Source organism: Sinocyclocheilus grahami, unplaced genomic scaffold, assembly GCF_001515645.1.
Source record: "Sinocyclocheilus grahami isolate Dianchi unplaced genomic scaffold, SAMN03320097.WGS_v1.1 scaffold255.1, whole genome shotgun sequence".
NCBI lineage: Eukaryota > Metazoa > Chordata > Actinopteri > Cypriniformes > Cyprinidae > Sinocyclocheilus > Sinocyclocheilus grahami.
In genome coordinates, this window is record NW_015505434.1 from 1,673,927 (window position 1) to 1,693,133 (window position 19,207).

Genomic DNA, 19,207 nt, shown 5'->3' on the forward strand with positions numbered 1-19,207 from the left:
CATTGCTACTGCAGAACCATCATTTCAATATGGTTTTGGGAGAGGGGGAGCAGGGGCGCCGGACAGGGGGTAATAGTGGAACTGAGTAACAGGGCTCATTGCAATTGCGTACATACTAAATGTGATTGTGCTATCACAAACCCCCATAGCAAATTCAGTGCACAGGGCCCAGAATTCTTGGAGACGGCCCTGGGGGGAGGCTTGTAATAAAACATTTTTTTTAAAAATCAGTATAGAGTGCAGGCTGACAAGAGAAGTTTAAGGTTTTAATACAAACTGACCATCTGAGAGTCTAAGACTCGAATTATGAAACATTGCTACTGCAGAACCATCATTTCAATATGGTTTTGGGAGAGGGGGAGCAGGGGCGCCGGACAGGGGGTAATAGTGGAACTGAGTAACAGGGCTCATTGCAATTGCGTACATACTAAATGTGATTGTGCTATCACAAACCCCCATAGCAAATTCAGTGCACAGGGCCCAGAATTCTTGGAGACGGCCCTGGGGGGAGGCTTGTAATAAAACATTTTTTTTTTAAAATCAGTATAGAGTGCAGGCTGACAAGAGAAGTTTAAGTTAAAGTTATGTGTTAAAGGAATAATTCACACAAAATGAAATTTGCTGAAAGTATACTTACCTTCAGGCCATCAAAATGTAGATGAGTTTGTTTCTTCATTGTAACATATTTGGAGACATTTAGCATTACAACACTTGCTCTCTAATGGATCCTCTTCAGTGAAAGGATGCCATCAAAATGACCCTAAACAGCTGATAAAAACATCACAATAATCCACAATTAAGACGTGTTTAACCTGAAATCATTGTTTCACAATCACAAGTCCTCTATCCATAACATTGCTTTCTCCAGATATTATATGATAACACATGTTGTTTACTTTTAGAAATGTCAATGTTTTAGAAGCAAAATATACAAACATATGTTTCTTAAGATGGCTGCATGCAGCAGTGTTATATTTGTGGAGCGAGTGTTTTAGAACAAGTCTTTGAACAATACTGTGAACGAAAACCACGGAAAATATTAGATCTGCTTGGCTGTCAGTTGCAGAATGCATAAATGCACTTTCTGGAGATTATCTTCTCCAGTCTTGTGGACAAATGACTCACCATATGATGCACATAAATCACACCACCTACTGGCATAATGATATAACCTGAATGGTCAGTGAGTGAATCGACCAAAGCTTTTTGGTGAATGGATTTAACAAGAATCAATTCACTTAGGGTGCTTTCACACCTGGCCCGTTGTTTCGGAACCTGGCTCGTTTCCCCCCCTTAGCTCGGTTCGTTTGGGCATATGTGAACACGGCAATCGCGCCCGGATCTGTGCCAAAACAATCGGTCCGAGATCGGTCCGAGATTTTTCCTTCCAGATCTAGACAATTGTGGCTCAGCTTCAAAATGTATGTTAAGAACAATACATATATTATTTTATAATTTGTTACAAATGTATATGTGTATATATGTATATGCACCGTATGTATGTATGTATGTACATATCTCTGTGTGTATGTATATAAAATAAATACCACTTCTTTTATTATTATTTTTTTAAATAATGCAATGACAATGCATCCATATTCTTTTGGGGCCACTTTTTTCCAGTTCTGTCAGAAAGCAGACATTTTCTCTCAGTTAGTTCCCTGTAACAGGTTTTATTTCTCATGGTTTGGGTTGTCCTGAGAATTATTCACCAGTATATATTTACTTTTGCTTGTATCTCTTCTGCTTTTCAACATAACACCACAACAGGTTATAGAGAATTGAGAATACAGAACTCATGACACCACTTTTAATACAAACTGACCATCTGAGAGTCTAAGACTCGAATTATGAAACATTGCTACTGCAGAACCATCATTTCAATATGGTTTTGGGAGAGGGGGAGCAGGGGCGCCGGACAGGGGGTAATAGTGGAACTGAGTAACAGGGCTCATTGCAATTGCGTACATACTAAATGTGATTGTGCTATCACAAACCCCCATAGCAAATTCAGTGCACAGGGCCCAGAATTCTTGGAGACGGCCCTGGGGGGAGGCTTGTAATAAAACATTTTTTTTAAAAATCAGTATAGAGTGCAGGCTGACAAGAGAAGTTTAAGTTAAAGTTATGTGTTAAAGGAATAATTCACACAAAATGAAATTTGCTGAAAGTATACTTACCTTCAGGCCATCAAAATGTAGATGAGTTTGTTTCTTCATTGTAACATATTTGGAGACATTTAGCATTACAACACTTGCTCTCTAATGGATCCTCTTCAGTGAAAGGATGCCATCAAAATGACCCTAAACAGCTGATAAAAACATCACAATAATCCACAATTAAGACGTGTTTAACCTGAAATCATTGTTTCACAATCACAAGTCCTCTATCCATAACATTGCTTTCTCCAGATATTATATGATAACACATGTTGTTTACTTTTAGAAATGTCAATGTTTTAGAAGCAAAATATACAAACATATGTTTCTTAAGATGGCTGCATGCAGCAGTGTTATATTTGTGGAGCGAGTGTTTTAGAACAAGTCTTTGAACAATACTGTGAACGAAAACCACGGAAAATATTAGATCTGCTTGGCTGTCAGTTGCAGAATGCATAAATGCACTTTCTGGAGATTATCTTCTCCAGTCTTGTGGACAAATGACTCACCATATGATGCACATAAATCACACCACCTACTGGCATAATGATATAACCTGAATGGTCAGTGAGTGAATCGACCAAAGCTTTTTGGTGAATGGATTTAACAAGAATCAATTCACTTAGGGTGCTTTCACACCTGGCCCGTTGTTTCGGAACCTGGCTCGTTTCCCCCCTTAGCTCGGTTCGTTTGGGCATATGTGAACACGGCAATCGCGCCCGGATCTGTGCCAAAACAATCGGTCCAAGATCGCCTGAATGAGGTGGTTTCGGCTCGATTGAAAACGGACTCTGGAGCGGTTCGGTTGTAGTGAGAAAGCAATCCGATCCAATGGACCAACGAACCAGGCTATATCACAATGTATAATGGGTAATTACGTAAGTTCCGTGAAAAGCATTAGCTTTGTTGTTTTGCTAATACTTCAAAATGAACCTGTGAATGTCGGTGGGTGAGCACGACTTCGCCATTCAAAATAAAAAAGCACACTTTTTCATTTTATAATGCCGTCTTATTGCTCTTCTTTGTAGGTGCATTTTAAAAATGTTTTCCCAATCAATCCTGGACTCCTGCTCAAAATGATCAATTATACCAAAAAAAAACCAACAATAAACCCGCGAAGCTGTCATCTTTCCATCCTGACGGATGACATGCGTGAGAGCTAAGTGGAATCCCGGAAAATAAACCATGGAACTTTGACCAATGAGAGAACAGTTTACTCGCGCGTGACTTGTATTAACAAATTTGGTCCGTTTTGAAACTTTGCCGTGTGAAAGCGAACCACACCAAGAATAAAAAGCAACATTATAATCATTTTAATCCCTGTTTCAGAACAAAGCAATCGATCTACAGGTGTGAAAACACCCTTAGATAAATCAAAATTCACAAAATATGACACAACACAGGCTATTTTGCTGTTTTTTGCTATTTTGATTATGACGTTGCACCACAATCCTAAAATAAAACCAATATCCACAAAAAGAGATCACAGCAATTTGTACATATTTTACAAGGTGACTAATTAGTGGGAATTTGTATGAAGGACCACCCCTAACATCGCGCCTAAACCTACCCCTCACAGAAATCGCACAAAATCGTACGAGGGATGTCATACGAATTTGTACGAATTCGTACGGATTAGCCACCTCATTAAAAACATTTGAATTATGCACATAGTATAACTGGTCCTTCTAAAATGTCATGTAAACGCTTTAGTCCGACTGAAATCACACAAGGTGTTTTTTTTTTCCTTCCAGATCTAGACAATTGTGGCTCAGCTTCAAAATGTATGTTAATTGGATTACAATTGGCCTCAACATTGTGCTGTACAGATTAGCAAAACAATGTGTAATAATAATAATAATGTGTGCTAATAAAACTCCTTTTGCATAATAAAAAATCTTCCAAAAGGCCTCTATATACAACCATTTAACATGTTATGAACATCACTGTAGACCAGGTAAAGTAACTGTGAAATGTGGTGTGACTTTTTTTTTAAATTTCCTTTATGAGTAGGTGGATGAAAACACACAAGGTGGATGCCTCTGTCCCACAATCACCTCGTGTTTCTCTTTCAGAAAACAAAGCAAACTACATATAGTATTGTGTGATCAACAGTGTTGCACAGTTTGATTAACAAGTTCCATATTTACTTTTTTATTTCAGAGAACTTTATACAGAACTCATGAAATACTTGGAGGTGTGAAAAGGAATAGAAACACTCAAATGACATGAGTGAGCTAAACATTTGAAGCTATGAGTACACTTTCCCCTAAGGGAAAGACACAGTTTAAGTAAAACTTCACTTTAATTTAAACTTCAAAACGATGATAATTTAGCACCAAAAGGCCAAAAGGTGCTCATGTCTAAAAGAGTGTTAAAACGTTGTTTGTACTACACACATCAAAACATCAGTAAGCATATGGTTATTGACTTTTGGTTATTGAGTATGTTAGAGACAGAAGTTCCAGATAACAGATTTATGCTTATATTTAGATCTCTTTTAGGTGTATGAGCCATTACAATTTGGCTAATAAAAATGGTTTACTAAAATACACATTCTAATAAATAAGACATTTAGTGTTGTTTATGTTGTGATTAAATGTTTGTATTTATACCTTCAGACTGGATACGTATCAGATAGAAGACGTTATATGTGTTCAGATCATTCAGATAATGACAAATGTGTGTGTGTGTGAGTGAGAGAGAGAGAGAGAGAGAGAGAGAGAGAGAGAGAGAGAGAGTGTAAGCAATAAGGTACGAGAGGCCGTGCTGTATCATAAAGTCAAGGCTGAGGAGCTGTTTTTCGAATACTATGAATTTGGATACACTGCTTTTTTGCATACTGTTTTTTGCATACTAGTATGGAAGTATTCAATTTTGGATGCAGCGGAAGTGTGGAATGTTGGACACTTCATGCACTCAGCTGTTGCAGCTTTAATTACGGAGAGGAGGGAGAGGCAGGGGCTATCAGATTCCGATTTTGAATGACAAAATAATAACCTTATATAGTTCATACACTACATGGTTGAATACATAGTGTATAAGTACATAGTGTATAGTGTGTCATTTGGGACGCAACTTAAGTTCTCATTTGCATCTTATTGTGCTTAAACTGTCAACTGCACACAATGTTATGTCAAAAACACAAAGTTCACATAGTCGGTTATGTCAGTGAATGTACGTGCATATTACACTTAAAAATAAAGGTGCTTCAAAAGGTTCTTCAAGCGATGCCATAGAAGAACCATTTTTGGTTCCACAAAGAACCATTCAGTCAAAGGTTCTTTAAAGAACCATCTCTTTCTTACCTTTTTATAATCTGAAGAACCTTTTTTCACCACAAAGAACCTTTTGAAAAACAGAAAGGATCTTCAGATGCTAAAGGATCTTTATGGAACCATTTAGACAAAAAGGTTCTTCTATGGCATTGTGAAGCACCTTTATTTTTAAGAGTGTAGATTGGTGTATTTAAGTGACAGCAGTGTAATATACATACTGCAGTCTGTGCTGTTAATATGAATCAAAGAACAACAGAAAGGCAGCATTAGAAAAATTAATTTAGTGGACTGTGTACTGCTCACTCAGGGGAGGAGCTAAGATAATAGGTCCAATTCTGTTGCCAGTCGTGGGCGGGGCCAGTTCCAATTTGACCACTTTGGAGTACATTCCTGAATGGCTCATTTTGAGACACCATTTCTGTTTTATGGGGAAAATAACAAATGGAATGGATGGATTTTTACCACAGTATGTGGTTGAGTACGCACACTGCAGACACATAATTACGTTCAAAAACAATATAAAAGTGTATTCTGAATAACAGATTCCCTTTAAGAAAATATTTGAGAATTTCTTTTAAGAATTGCATTGAGGAATATTATTACAAATTTCTTGGAATTTTGTAATTATCATATGATGTCTTAAACAGTGATTTCCTGTTACCAGTGGCAACTAAAAAGCCATCAGTCATGGTATAAGGTAAGTTTAAGAGGGCTTCTTGCATGATACAGGAAGTGGTAACTCCTTAGACTTCCTGTGGTTCTGTACATAAACGGAGCTCTGTAAAAACATACTTCGCCTTTGGCTTTGGTTGCACTAGATAAGATGCAAAGAATGTAATGTAAATGTACTAATGTACATTTTTGGAAAGATATAAAAATCTGCACACTGTGTCTGTCTGAAAGCTAATTTAGGCCTTCATTAAACTCATAATTTACTCAAGTCTTAGTCAAGTCTCAAGTAATTGCAATAATCAGTTAACAATGAATCTCAAAAATGTATAATATTTCTATTCAAAAGGGTGATTTCAGTTGATGTCATGCATTCATATATTTTTTTTCCAGGCAGAAAATGGTTTGATTCAACACATTACACCTTGAACAGAACAGAATGTAAGCAGATAACTCTTTTTGAGAGAGCCCATTCAAAAAGAGACCATTTTGAAGGCTCAGGAAACCGTTGCAGGTGTTTTGAGTTGATTAGCTGATTGGCATGTCACCATATTCTAATTTGTTGAGATAGTAAATTGGTGGGTTTTTGTTAAATGTGAGCCAAAATCATCACAATTAAAAGAACCACAGACTTAAACTACTTCAGTCTGTGTGCATTGAATTTATTTAATACACGAGTTTCACAATTTGAGTTGAATTACTGAAATAAATGAACTTTTCCACGACATTCTAATTTATTGAGATGCACCTGTATTAGACAAGGCTAACAGAGGCCAACCAGAATGAAACTCAATGGGCCTGTTTGACTCATGGCCCTAGAGGTCTGTGAGAAATTTGAAACAAATCAGACCCTAAGTGGCACTATCGTGTTTTACGCCTCGTATTTCACACGATATTTCACACATACAGACAATATTCATATGTTAGATCTCCTCATTCTAAACAACTTTGCATCTAGAACCACTAACTTAAATCAAACCGTTTGTTAAACATTTGACATTACGTAAAAAAGTTTCTTTTTTGAACACTTCCTAGATGGTTCATTCGGGGGGTTTTTTATACACTCACATTCTCGGATAACGCACAAATGATTTGTCAAAGAGCAAAATGGACATAAGGTTATATCTCCTCAACGCTTTATTGTGTTCAGACCAAACTGGGAGTTTTTTTATGACAACCATGCCCTGTGGTTACCTGCACAGTTTTGGCACAGTGCCACCTAGTGGTCAAGATATATGAAAAATGCCAAAATGGACCTAAGCCCAGGGACGCAGGAAGTAGGGGTGCTGAGGGGGCTGCAGCAGCCCGTTTTCACATGGTTGCAAATGCAATGCCAAGTTTGTTCATTTAAATTTATTCAGTTTTAGCATTTAATAATTTATTTGTAATGATCTCTGAAATGTAAATTGTAAGTGGGCTATAATAAACCCATGTTTATCTTTATAAACATGATTAATTTTACTTGTGATGTTTTCTATATGGGATGATAAGCCTAATCCTCATGAACACGTGACGCTATCGCGTGGTTTCAGACATGAACTATACAGAATGCGAACAAGATTAACTTTAATACAAGGAGATAATGGCGCAAAAGCGAATTTCAGATTTTTTTAAATGCCCATCCCAGCAAAAGCTTTCCAAAATCGGCATCCAAACAACACCAGCCCCAGCACGGGCACCGACGAATGTGAACCCTCCCCTCTTCACCCAACGTGGACACGCACAGCACCCCCAACCGAAAACATTTTCCCGCGCCCCTGCCTAAGCCTGTTTTTCTGTAATTCTTTGGCATATTGGCACCAAACTATGTGCATGTCATCATCACCCCTAGTTAACCAAAACACATCAATTTGGGAGCAGCGCCACCTATTGGTGAAAAGTGATAAATCATTGAATAATATTTCTAGTGATTGTATTTATGATTTTTGTTTTAGCCTTTTTGGATAAAATCATCTTAAAATGTCTATAATTGCTCAATGGTCTTTAAACGCTTGAACCCCGGTAATTGCTGCTTGCGCCTATATTTTAAAAGGAAGTTGCTAAAGGCAGGTTGATTTGTTGCTAAAAGTTGCTAAATTACATTGAAATGTCAATGTGCGATGATGTCTTTATGAAACAAAAACATAAACTTTTGTCATTGCTTATAATACACAATGAGATTACCCAAAGTGGCTTGCCATCTCAGCGAAAAATGAGATTTGAAATATGTTAATTTAGATTTGTTCATAAAACAATTATAGGTACAAGTTACAAACAAAGTGTATCATAAATTAGTATTGAACAATTGCAACTAGCAGCGTAATTCACACATTTTGCGTGTAGTGCTAGGCACATCTCTCCAACTCTTTCCAGGCTGATGTGCTTGGCTGGCAAGCTGTTCAATGATTTCCTCTTTTTGTGTAATTTAGAGGTAAAATGTGCCTTTTTATCATTTGAGTCACTTTTTAAAAGTTGATAAAAGTTGTCAAATTAAATGTCACTGTGACAGGTAAGATACATTATCTGTAGATTCCCTGGTAAAATGCATTCAGACATTTTGTTGAATATAAATATTTAAATACTTTATTATATTCACTAGATAAGAATGAAGATGAGGTGTCACGCAATCAAAGCAACGCACGTAAGAGCATGAACATTACAATTCATGACATTACTGGGAACATTTTGCTTGGACAAATGCATCTTCATATGTTGATATGAACCTATGATATTGACAACTATAAAATATAATTTTATTAATTTCTTTCAATATGTGATCTAAATTCAGGTGCAAAGGATGATCTTAAGTGGCTATGGCCATATGTGTTCATCTGCAGTGGAGTGGGGCTGGTCTTCATAGTTATGACTGTATCATTTCTTTATGTCATTAGACACCAAGGTGAGTGATTTGAGTGTTTAAACTAAACATCACAGTTGCTTTAAAATCATACTAGTTTTGTGTTTCCTTGGATAATCCTATGAAATATTTTAGGAAGAAAATCTACAAGAAAAGATAAGGCCAATACAAATCAGGTATATTTTGTTTTAAATATATCTGTGGAACTGTTTATTGTATGTTGAAAAATACATTTTAAAATGCTCTGTTTTCACCTCCACAGTACATGGATACACAAAAAAATGACCTGCTTCTTCCTCCCCATCTCTGTCTGAACTCAGACCTGCTGACATCTGTTGTATACCGTGTTTAAGAAACTACACTGTCAGAAATAAAGTACAAAGCTGTCACCACTCTTAAAAATAAAGATGCTTCACGATGCCATAGAAGAACCTTATTGTCTAAATGGTTCCATAAAGAACCTTTAACATCTGAAGAACCTTTCTGTTTCACAAAAGGTTCTTTGTGACATAGTAAGGTTCTTCAGATTACAAAAAGGTAAGAAAGAAATGGTTCTTTAAAAAACCTTTGACTGAATGGTTCTTTGTGGAACCAAAAATGGTTCTTCTATGGCATCGCTTGAAGAACCTTTTGAAGCACCGGGGTGGTGCCCTAAGATACAAAAGCTAAAATGCACATCTTTTTACCCTATTTACCCCTAAATGGTACATATACTTTAAAGGTACGCATTAGTACTTTAAACATAATTAGTGCCTTCATAAAGGGTATTGCTCTAGTAACATTTTTTTGTACCAGTATATCTATGATATGCCAGAGCAACATCAGAAGAACAGAATATTAATTTGCTTCTGAATCTTTTCTTTTTTTGCCATTCAGTTGTTAAAATACTCATTAGTCTAATAAATGATTAAGTGATGAGAATACTTAAGAAATTCAGTTCATATATATTGCAGTTAATATTGCTTTGAAGTAGTAATATGACCAGCTGTGGAAAATATTACTCCATAATTGCTTCAGAAATGTTGTGTTGTTGTATTTGTAAATCGCTGATTGTTAATAACATTTTTCTTTAATAAATTCCTCATAAAACATCAAGAAAAGACATTTTGCCTGCACAAACACAATATATACTACCCTTTTTTTGCTTTTAGATCGATAAGATATTTAGAAAAACACACCATCTACGAAAACATACAGCATATATAATGGGATAGATTGGCAAACCAATGTGTTCAGAAAGAGATATGTATTAAGATATGTAACTGATAAATTTAAGGAATTATTAGTTAAATATCTTTCTAATTTTAACATGTTATGACATTTGCTGTAGACCTGGTAAGTTTTATTATTATTATTAATAGTATTATTATTATGAGTGGGTGGATGGAAACACACATACCCCTGACTCACCTTATGTTTATTATCTTTTATTAACAATATCTTTTTCATCTTATGCCCGACAATATCACAAAATTTGATTAACAAAGATCATGTTTCCTTTATTATTTGAGAGGTTTCAGAGAACTTCATATAAAACACAAAGAGCTGAGTAGGGGAATGGAAATACCTCATTTCAGAACGACACATGTTTTAAGCTATGAGTGTAATTCCCTCTAGAGGGAAAATGTTTGCAATAATTGAATCACTTTAATCCAAACATCAAGACAATAACTTGGCACCAAAGGCCAAATAGGTGCTCATGTCTAAAGTGTTTCCCCTGATAAAACTTTGTTATTTTTATTACACACATCAAAACATCAGTAAAGCTAACAATACAATTTTTTTCTGGCTATTGACTTCTCTATGGTTACAGAATGTCAGCTTTCAGATAATATAAGTCTGCTTAGATGTAGGTTACTTTAACGAGTATGATTCACTAGAGTTCGGCTAAAAAAATGCTTCACTAAAATATACCGTCTAGAATAAATTAGGCATTTAGTGTTGAAAGTGTTGCAATTCAATTTTTGTTTTTATACTGTTACACTGAATATCAGTTATATTAGAAGACGTTGACTCAGATTCGTCTGTGATTCAGACAGAGGGAACACCGTTGTTTGGTCAGGGAGAACATCTGAACACAGCAGCATTTCCTTTCATTTCAGGCAGCCTGAAGAAAGGAAAAGGAAAAAGAAATGTGTTAACGTCCTAGAATTACAAAGCAAAAGCCTTCTTCAACAACAAAAAGTGTTCAATCTAATCCTACAACTCCTGCAGCTAATGTTTTACTTAATGTTCTCCATCTTGAGTTGATACAAGGCTGGGTTGAATGGTGAACAATGTTCCTTTATTATTCCAGTTGAGGATTTGTCCTGTCTCTCATGAGATTACATCAATACTGAAACAGAATGAAAAATAAACTATGTTTACAGCTTAACGATGCTGCCTGGGTCATTCCTACTTTGTGGTACATCGTCATGTCTCCATCAAATAACTAACTCTTACAATAATGGGTAACATGGAAGTTAGTTAGTCTTTTATCATAATAGCACATACTTTTAAAACATGATGGTGAATTTAATCAGTTTGCTCAAGAAGATGTGACCATTTCCCCATGTCCCCATGGTGCTTCCAATATGAAAATCTGGATTTTTAACAAATATTCCTTGTGTTTATTTCCCTCCATCTCTCTATGAAAATATTATTTAAAAAAAAATAATAATTGTATTCAGCATTATATACCGCATAAACATGGGCAAGTCTATTTATAGAGTATAATTCTGGTCTGTTATACAATTAAAATATTTATTTAAAGCATTTACATTTTTCTAAATGTTACAGAGGTCAAAATATGCTGAATAATAAGATCAATTTACCCCTTTCTCTCTGTTTAGACAAACTAGTAAATTCTCAACTAAACAAGTTACTACAAATAGTCCAACTCAAACCGACTGAGCCAGAGGTTTACCGCTCACATGCAGAGCAGTGTTTTGACAAACACCACAGAGCCACAATGTTTCCACTGCTCAGAGAATATATGACAAGCTCTGCAAAATACACTAAGATAAGAAAAGGTTTTAGATTCCAATACTGGAAAAAAAAATTTTTATCAAATAAATAATGCCCCTAGTGAGCAAGTCAAAGGTGACAGTGGCAAGGAAAAGCTCAACAAATATGTTTACATAAAGAGGGAGAAAAATCATGGGAGGAAACAGGCTTGAATGGGGGAGCTCATCCTCCTCTGGAAACTTCAGACAAATGTGACACTCAACATTTAAGGAACAGCTACACAGTTTCGATACCCCTTTCTCTCTGTTTAGACAAACTAGTAAATTCTCAACTAAACAAGTTACTACAAATAGTCCAACTCAAACCGACTGAGCCAGAGGTTTACCGCTCACATGCAGAGCAGTGTTTTGACAAACACCACAGAGCCACAATGTTTCCACTGCTCAGAGAATATACGACAAGCTCTGCAAAATACACTAAGATAAGAAAAGGTTTTAGATTCCAATACTGGAAAAAAAATTTAATCAAATAAATAATGCCCCTAGTGAGCAAGTCAAAGGTGACAGTGGCAAGGAAAAGCTCAACAAATATGTTTACATAAAGAGGGAGAAAAATCATGGGAGGAAACAGGCTTGAATGGGGGAGCTCATCCTCCTCTGGAAACTTCAGACAAATGTGACACTCAACATTTAAGGAACAGCTACACAGTTTCGAGCCAAATGGAATGTAGCATTCATTTCTAAGGGGCCAAAGGGTTTAAAAGTCAATATTAACATTTAAATTCTTTCTTCAAGCACATTACATGTCTTATTGTGAATGATTCATCAGAGCTTGTTATTGCAAAGAAAAAGTTTTTCTTTATAATCTTTAGAATCTCAAAATACAACAGTCAAATAGCTCTGTAGACATCACTCTCACTCCATTCTGTATTAAACATTGAACATTTTTCATGATTTAATCAAGTCCTAATGTGTTACAGAGGTCAAAATATGCTGAATAATAAGATCAATTTACCCCTTTCTCTCTGTTTAGACAAACTAGTAAATTCTCAACTAAACAAGTTACTACAAATAGTCCAACTCAAACCGACTGAGCCAGAGGTTTACCGCTCACATGCAGAGCAGTGTTTTGACAAACACCACAGAGCCACAATGTTTCCACTGCTCAGAGAATATACGACAAGCTCTGCAAAATACACTAAGATAAGAAAAGGTTTTAGATTCCAATACTGGAAAAAAAATTTAATCAAATAAATAATGCCCCTAGTGAGCAAGTCAAAGGTGACAGTGGCAAGGAAAAGCTCAACAAATATGTTTACATAAAGAGGGAGAAAAATCATGGGAGGAAACAGGCTTGAATGGGGGAGCTCATCCTCCTCTGGAAACTTCAGACAAATGTGACACTCAACATTTAAGGAACAGCTACACAGTTTCGAGCCAAATGGAATGTAGCATTCATTTCTAAGGGGCCAAAGGGTTTAAAAGTCAATATTAACATTTAAATTATTTCTTCAAGCACATTACATGTTATTGCAAAGAAAAAGTTTTTCTTTATAATTTTTAGAATCTCAAAATACAACAGTCAAATAGCTCTGTAGACATCACTCTCACTCCATTCTGTATTAAACATTGAACATTTTTCATGATTTAATCAAGTCCTAATGAATAAAATAATGTCCCTTCCCATTTTTTTCTTGTTCCCATTTATTTCCCGTTTCACTCATAAATAAATCCCATCATAGAAGTAAAATGAGTTGTAAGCGCAATTCACATTGACTCTGTGTTTGTCACACTTTTTTTTTTAAATGTTCCTTGACTCTTTAAGAAGCACTTTAGATATTAAACGGTCATGGTAAGATGGGCTTCTTGCAAGAGACAGGAAGTGGTAACACCTTAGACTTCTTGTGGCTCAGCACATAAGCGGGGCTCTGTAAAAACATACCCCACCCTTGGCTATGGTTTCACTATAATCTTTGCTACTATACTTTTTTTTTTTTTAATCTGACAACAAAACATATTTTAGTGCAACTTTCTGAAGCAATAAGGTTCAAACCAGAAATCACAACTGAGCAGAAGAAATTTAGGACCACTTCACTGATTAGAAGTCATGTGTTTAGTGCAGTAAAGAGCAATAAGAGGACGACTCAATGAACACAACGTGAACAGAATGATTTGACTTCCCGTATGTGTGGCCTGAGGCACTTTTTTTTTTCACTTCCCGAGGCCTCTTGTGCCGATCTAGCTGCCTTGGTTTAAACAAATATGAAATGCTTTTTTCCTTTTTTGACCCTCTCGGGTGACCTGCAGATTCTAAGGGAGGAAAGTGGAAGAGAATGAAGCAGGAAGAAAGACTTGAATAAAGAAGACAGATTGTGTGAAGTGAGAGGTTAGTGAGTCATTCTGGTGTCTCCCTCTCGATTTCCAGCTATACATTTCTCCAGTAGCTGTTTCTATCAACTCCTCTCTAAAAGGTTTCTGGGGTATTTAATTACAATAGTGCAGTCTTTAACTTTAGGGTGAAACACAATATATCACATCTAAACCTAAATCACATCTAAAAATCTAAATGTATAAAGTATTTACATATTATATAATATTATTATAGGTATATTTTACTATTTGCATAATAATATTTTACTATTTCTATATGGAAATGGAATATGACATATGGCCTATCAAGAGTGATACTGCCATATACATTGCATATAAAACAATATATAATTTTTTGTACACATGCACAGGGTGGATGAGGAAGTTTATAACAAATATAAAATCCCCATAGCAAAATTTGTATATGTACATATGTTAATAATATCTATATGATTATTTTTACATTATATGCAACTTCATTAAAACAACATATGGGAATCTGTATATTTATATATGTTTGTGTAATTTTTTTTTTTAAATGCATGTGTATCTTTTATATTTACTTATATAATATCAACATGTATTGATGGGTTTTAGGATTACATGATATATGATCAAATGTATTACACAGACTAGATATGTTAATATATGAAATTGTTCAAATTTCTAATAGGTTAATATGTCTTACTACATATGACAATATATTTCATACGTGGAAATTGAATGTATGTACACATTTTACATTTGTGCATGGGTTATATAGATATGTTTTAACGTGGTGACCTGACATACTTCTATCCCCAACAATAAATTAAAAGCTTGGCTTTACTTCCAGCACAGTAATGCGCCTGTGATCATCAAATTTCAAAACTATATTTACTACATGTATTATTATTTATTACATTCACATTTATTTAGAACTTGTTGTTTCAGTTAGTGTCAAAAGCCGAGAGTTTAAAAATCAAATATTTACAGTATTTACCCCAAGTGAACCCTTTCTTCTTCCTGTGCTTTTTCTTGCATACAAACTTCTACATGCTTTCATGTGTACACCCTTATACTGAAAACTTATTATAAGCATGGATCCGACAGCCTTTATTTTACATTTATATAATAAATTTAATAAATACTTTGTAAATTATTATAAAAACTGAACATGCCCTGGGATTAAGCATTATATTAATGTGAAACACAATATTAAAGTGGACAGACATTTTGTGGTGCTACTGACCATATCAGCAGGTGAAGTTAGCACCTCTTCAGGCAGATACACAGACATATGAGCAGCACAAGGGCCACACAGCTGGCTGAAATGGGAATGACATGAAAGTTCCTATCTGCAATATATAAAAAAACACACATATTAACTAAAAAAAAATCTAATATTAACGACAGTCTAGAAACAAAACCATCAAGGCATAACAGGAGAAAAAAGGTCAAGTTGAGTACGTTTCACTCACATTTATTCAGAGACACATAGATTGCAGACTCAAGGCCTTGGTGACGAACTTCACACTTCACAAGTTCATCGTCCAGTAGCTCAGCCTGCATTTGAATGGAACTGACCACCATTGTGGTGCCGTCCCCTAGCTGGTAAAATGATGTGACAGCAGGGCCCAGTGTTTGATTATGACCCTCCACGTTCCAGGAGATCTCTGCTGCAGGACGTGACACGGCTGAGCAGTTCGCCTCAACAATGTCCTCTGATACGGTGACGTAACTGGCCTCAGGTTTGGGTAGGACTAGGAAAATGACATGAAGTTCATTATGTAATTACTGTATATAAGACATTAACATTATGTTCTTTTTAACAGAGTGAAGATTTTTTAAATATGACTGTAAATCAGTTAAGCACTTCACTTGAATTAATTTCATGATATGACACTTACATAATTACATTAATCACATATCAGTATATTTACTGGGAAAAGCCCCCAAATCAACGTAACTAAAAGACACTGAAACACTGAATCGACATTATAAAAGGTGAAATATCTTGAATATAAAAGCTTGAGTATAATTAAGCAAATGTGGGCTAGGGTGAATGACACCCACATATTTTCTGTACTTATGAATAAAATTAATGTTAACTTAAAATAGAATAAATATACAGTATTATTCATTTATTTGTTTAGTTTAGGAACCTATGCTCACTATTAACTAGGTGCTTATTAGCATGCCTATTATTACCATATTGGCTCTTTATTAGTACTTATAAAGCACATATCAATGCCTTATTCTGCATGACCATATTCTAGATCCCTTAATCTTAATAAGCGGCAAATTAGGAGTTTACTGAGGCAAAAGTCATAGTTAATATTTAGTTAATAGTGCGAATTGGTCCTAATAAAGTGTAACCAAATTATATATATATATTTCAACTAGCTGCCAAAGCAACATTTCTCATTTTTCAATTAGTTGATGTACTGAAATAACTCAAATGAAAACTGAAATAAAATGAACAAAAACTATATAGACATAAAAAACTAATAAAAATGACAAAAACACACAACAAAATTGTGTTTTATTAAACTTTAACTAACATAAAGCAGCACAACTTCAGAAAATATAAAAATATACAAAAACTAAAAATATTAATAAATACTATAATATTATCTTAATGATACTAAACTAGCACTTATAATTTCAACTTGGCCTACTGACAAGTGAGGACCATATCTATCTTTTAATTTGTTTTTGTTCCATATCAAAGTACATTTTTATTTTGCACATGCATTCGAACCTTTATTATCTGCTAATTCCACCAGTAATTGCAGCAAATTACATTGAATTTACAGTCCTAATTTTAACATTTTACTTCCTTTTTAAATCTTTAGACATAAAATCCATAGACATATATTGTGTACTTTTGGTTGCTGAGATAATGTTCAACTGGGAACCCTCACAACAGTCTAAAGTGTGCCAAATATGTGAACTTTGTATATGTCCACTACAAATACTGTACTGGTCATGTAGAACTTTTCTTTGTTGTATTGTAAGTGGTAGCTTCATTCAAAAGACAAAAGAAGGCACTTGTGTTGTTATGCTGATTACAAGCCATCAGACGTTGGTCATGTCTGCGGCAGACTCCATCAAAGAGGGACTCTGTGACATAAGTCAGATAAAAGAGAAAGAGACAAACCATGACAAGACGAGGGGAGACTGAATCTCTGTCCACTTTTGTGACTGTGTGAGCTTTCTGGTGACAACAGCCAGACTGTTTGGGGAATATCAACAGAGGGAAAGCAAACACAATGGAGCTCTGTTCTAGAGGATCAGAAACGCAGCAATCGCACTGGCCCTCATCCCATTATATCCCCTAAACTACAGTCACAGACAAGCATTATAACCAGTGTCAGCTTTGACTGATGGTGAACTTCCTCCCCAAGAAGAATTTACCTTGAAATGAAAGGGATGTTTTCAACAGAGCAAAAAATATTGATGCTAATATCACCATTGCAAAACAGTTGCATGAGATAAAGAATATAGCACATGTTGTTATCTCTCTGTAATTTATAGCGATACTGCACCGAAACTACACTGAAACAGGAAATGCCACAGCAATAGATATTGCTGTAGAAATATAAGTGTATTTTCAGAGTGAACAAGGAAGAAATCCATCAAATTAAACTAACAGTTTACCCAAAAAATTAAATGCTGTCATTTACCCAATAGTACAATAAAAAGCAAAAATGTCAACAATTCTGTGTTTTTCTGTCAATATGGGGTGCTGTGTGTACATTAATGAGGAAAAAAAATTAACTTAAATGATTTTAGCAAATGGCTGCAATATAGCAAAGAGTGAAAAATTTAAGGGGGTCTGAATACTTTCCGTACCCACTGTATGTCAGGGGTTGCGAATGTCGGTCATGGAGAGCCGCAGCCCTGCAGAGTTTTGCTTCAACCCTAATCAAACACACCTGAACAAGCTAATCAAGGTCTGAAGGGTTACTAGAAAGCTAACGGCAGGGGAGTTTTAATTAGGGTTGGAGCTGTACTCTGCAGGACTGCGGCTCTCCAGGACCGGAGTTCGCCACCGCTGATATATGTGGTCTATATGACTTCTGTCCTAGTTCTCTTTAGCGCTCTCAGTTATTGACTCAATTCAGTCACAGGGGTTCTGAAGTTATTTGGTTAGTTTGTCACACATAGTTATCATATGGCTTCTGAAGATTTGCAATATAGTAGTAGGAGTATGAGTAGTACTTTTATAATACTTTTATACATGCTTTTTGAAGCTTGAATGTCAGTCTCTATTCATTGCAATTACATGGGAAAAAGCAACCAACACAGTCTTCAGAATTTCTATTTTAATATTAAATTGAAGAAAGAAAGTCAAGTGGATTTGGAAAAAAAACCTTAAGGGTAAATAAATTACATTCTTTTAATTTTAATTTTTTTTTTTGGGGGGGGGGGGGAATTATTGTGTGTGAGGGGGCGGGTGGGGGGCAAATTATTCCCTTAATTCTATTTTTGAGGTGTTTGTATATTTTTACAAACACAGACACACACAAATACTTTATCCCTCTCTTCCTCACCTCTCACTGCGACTTTCCCTGTTACAAATACACCCACTCAGACATATATTTAAAGAACTTTGCATGACCTGGAAGACAGACAAAGGGGCTGTAAAATACCCAAACAACACTTACGGAAAATGCACACTGATTTGCCATTTGTTCACATATCGTTATTTGAATTCAAAAATTAAACAACTCAATTCAAGCCATTTTATGAATTGCATTTTCAATTTCAAGATTCAGTAATATATCACACCTGAACCAGATAATCAAGGTTTTGGGCTTTATTAAAAACTCTGACAGCTGTGTTGGAGCATCCCTAATTTTTTGCCAAACATTTTAGAGACCATTCAAATACACAGCCTTCATTTTGAAGCAAATAAACGTCTATAAGCTCTGCCATTTGAACTTACCATAAACAGACAGACAA

The 19,207-nt window shown here is 35.4% G+C and overlaps 1 protein-coding gene across 1 annotated transcript in view; it reads right to left on the reverse strand.

Annotated features, from left to right (window-relative positions):
- Positions 1–10,371: 10,371 nt before the first annotated feature.
- The window catches only part of LOC107598768 (OX-2 membrane glycoprotein-like), an 11,645-nt gene continuing 2,809 nt past the window's right edge, over positions 10,372–19,207 (reverse strand). Inside the window, exons 3-6 of the mRNA XM_016290202.1 lie at positions 19,191–19,205; positions 15,718–15,999; positions 15,489–15,594; positions 10,372–11,049 (exon numbers count right to left, since the gene is read on the reverse strand). Of these exons, the coding sequence (XP_016145688.1) occupies positions 15,506–15,594; positions 15,718–15,999; positions 19,191–19,205 (386 nt within the window). The 3' untranslated portion in view covers positions 10,372–11,049; positions 15,489–15,505. The remainder of the gene's footprint in view (positions 11,050–15,488; positions 15,595–15,717; positions 16,000–19,190; positions 19,206–19,207) is intronic.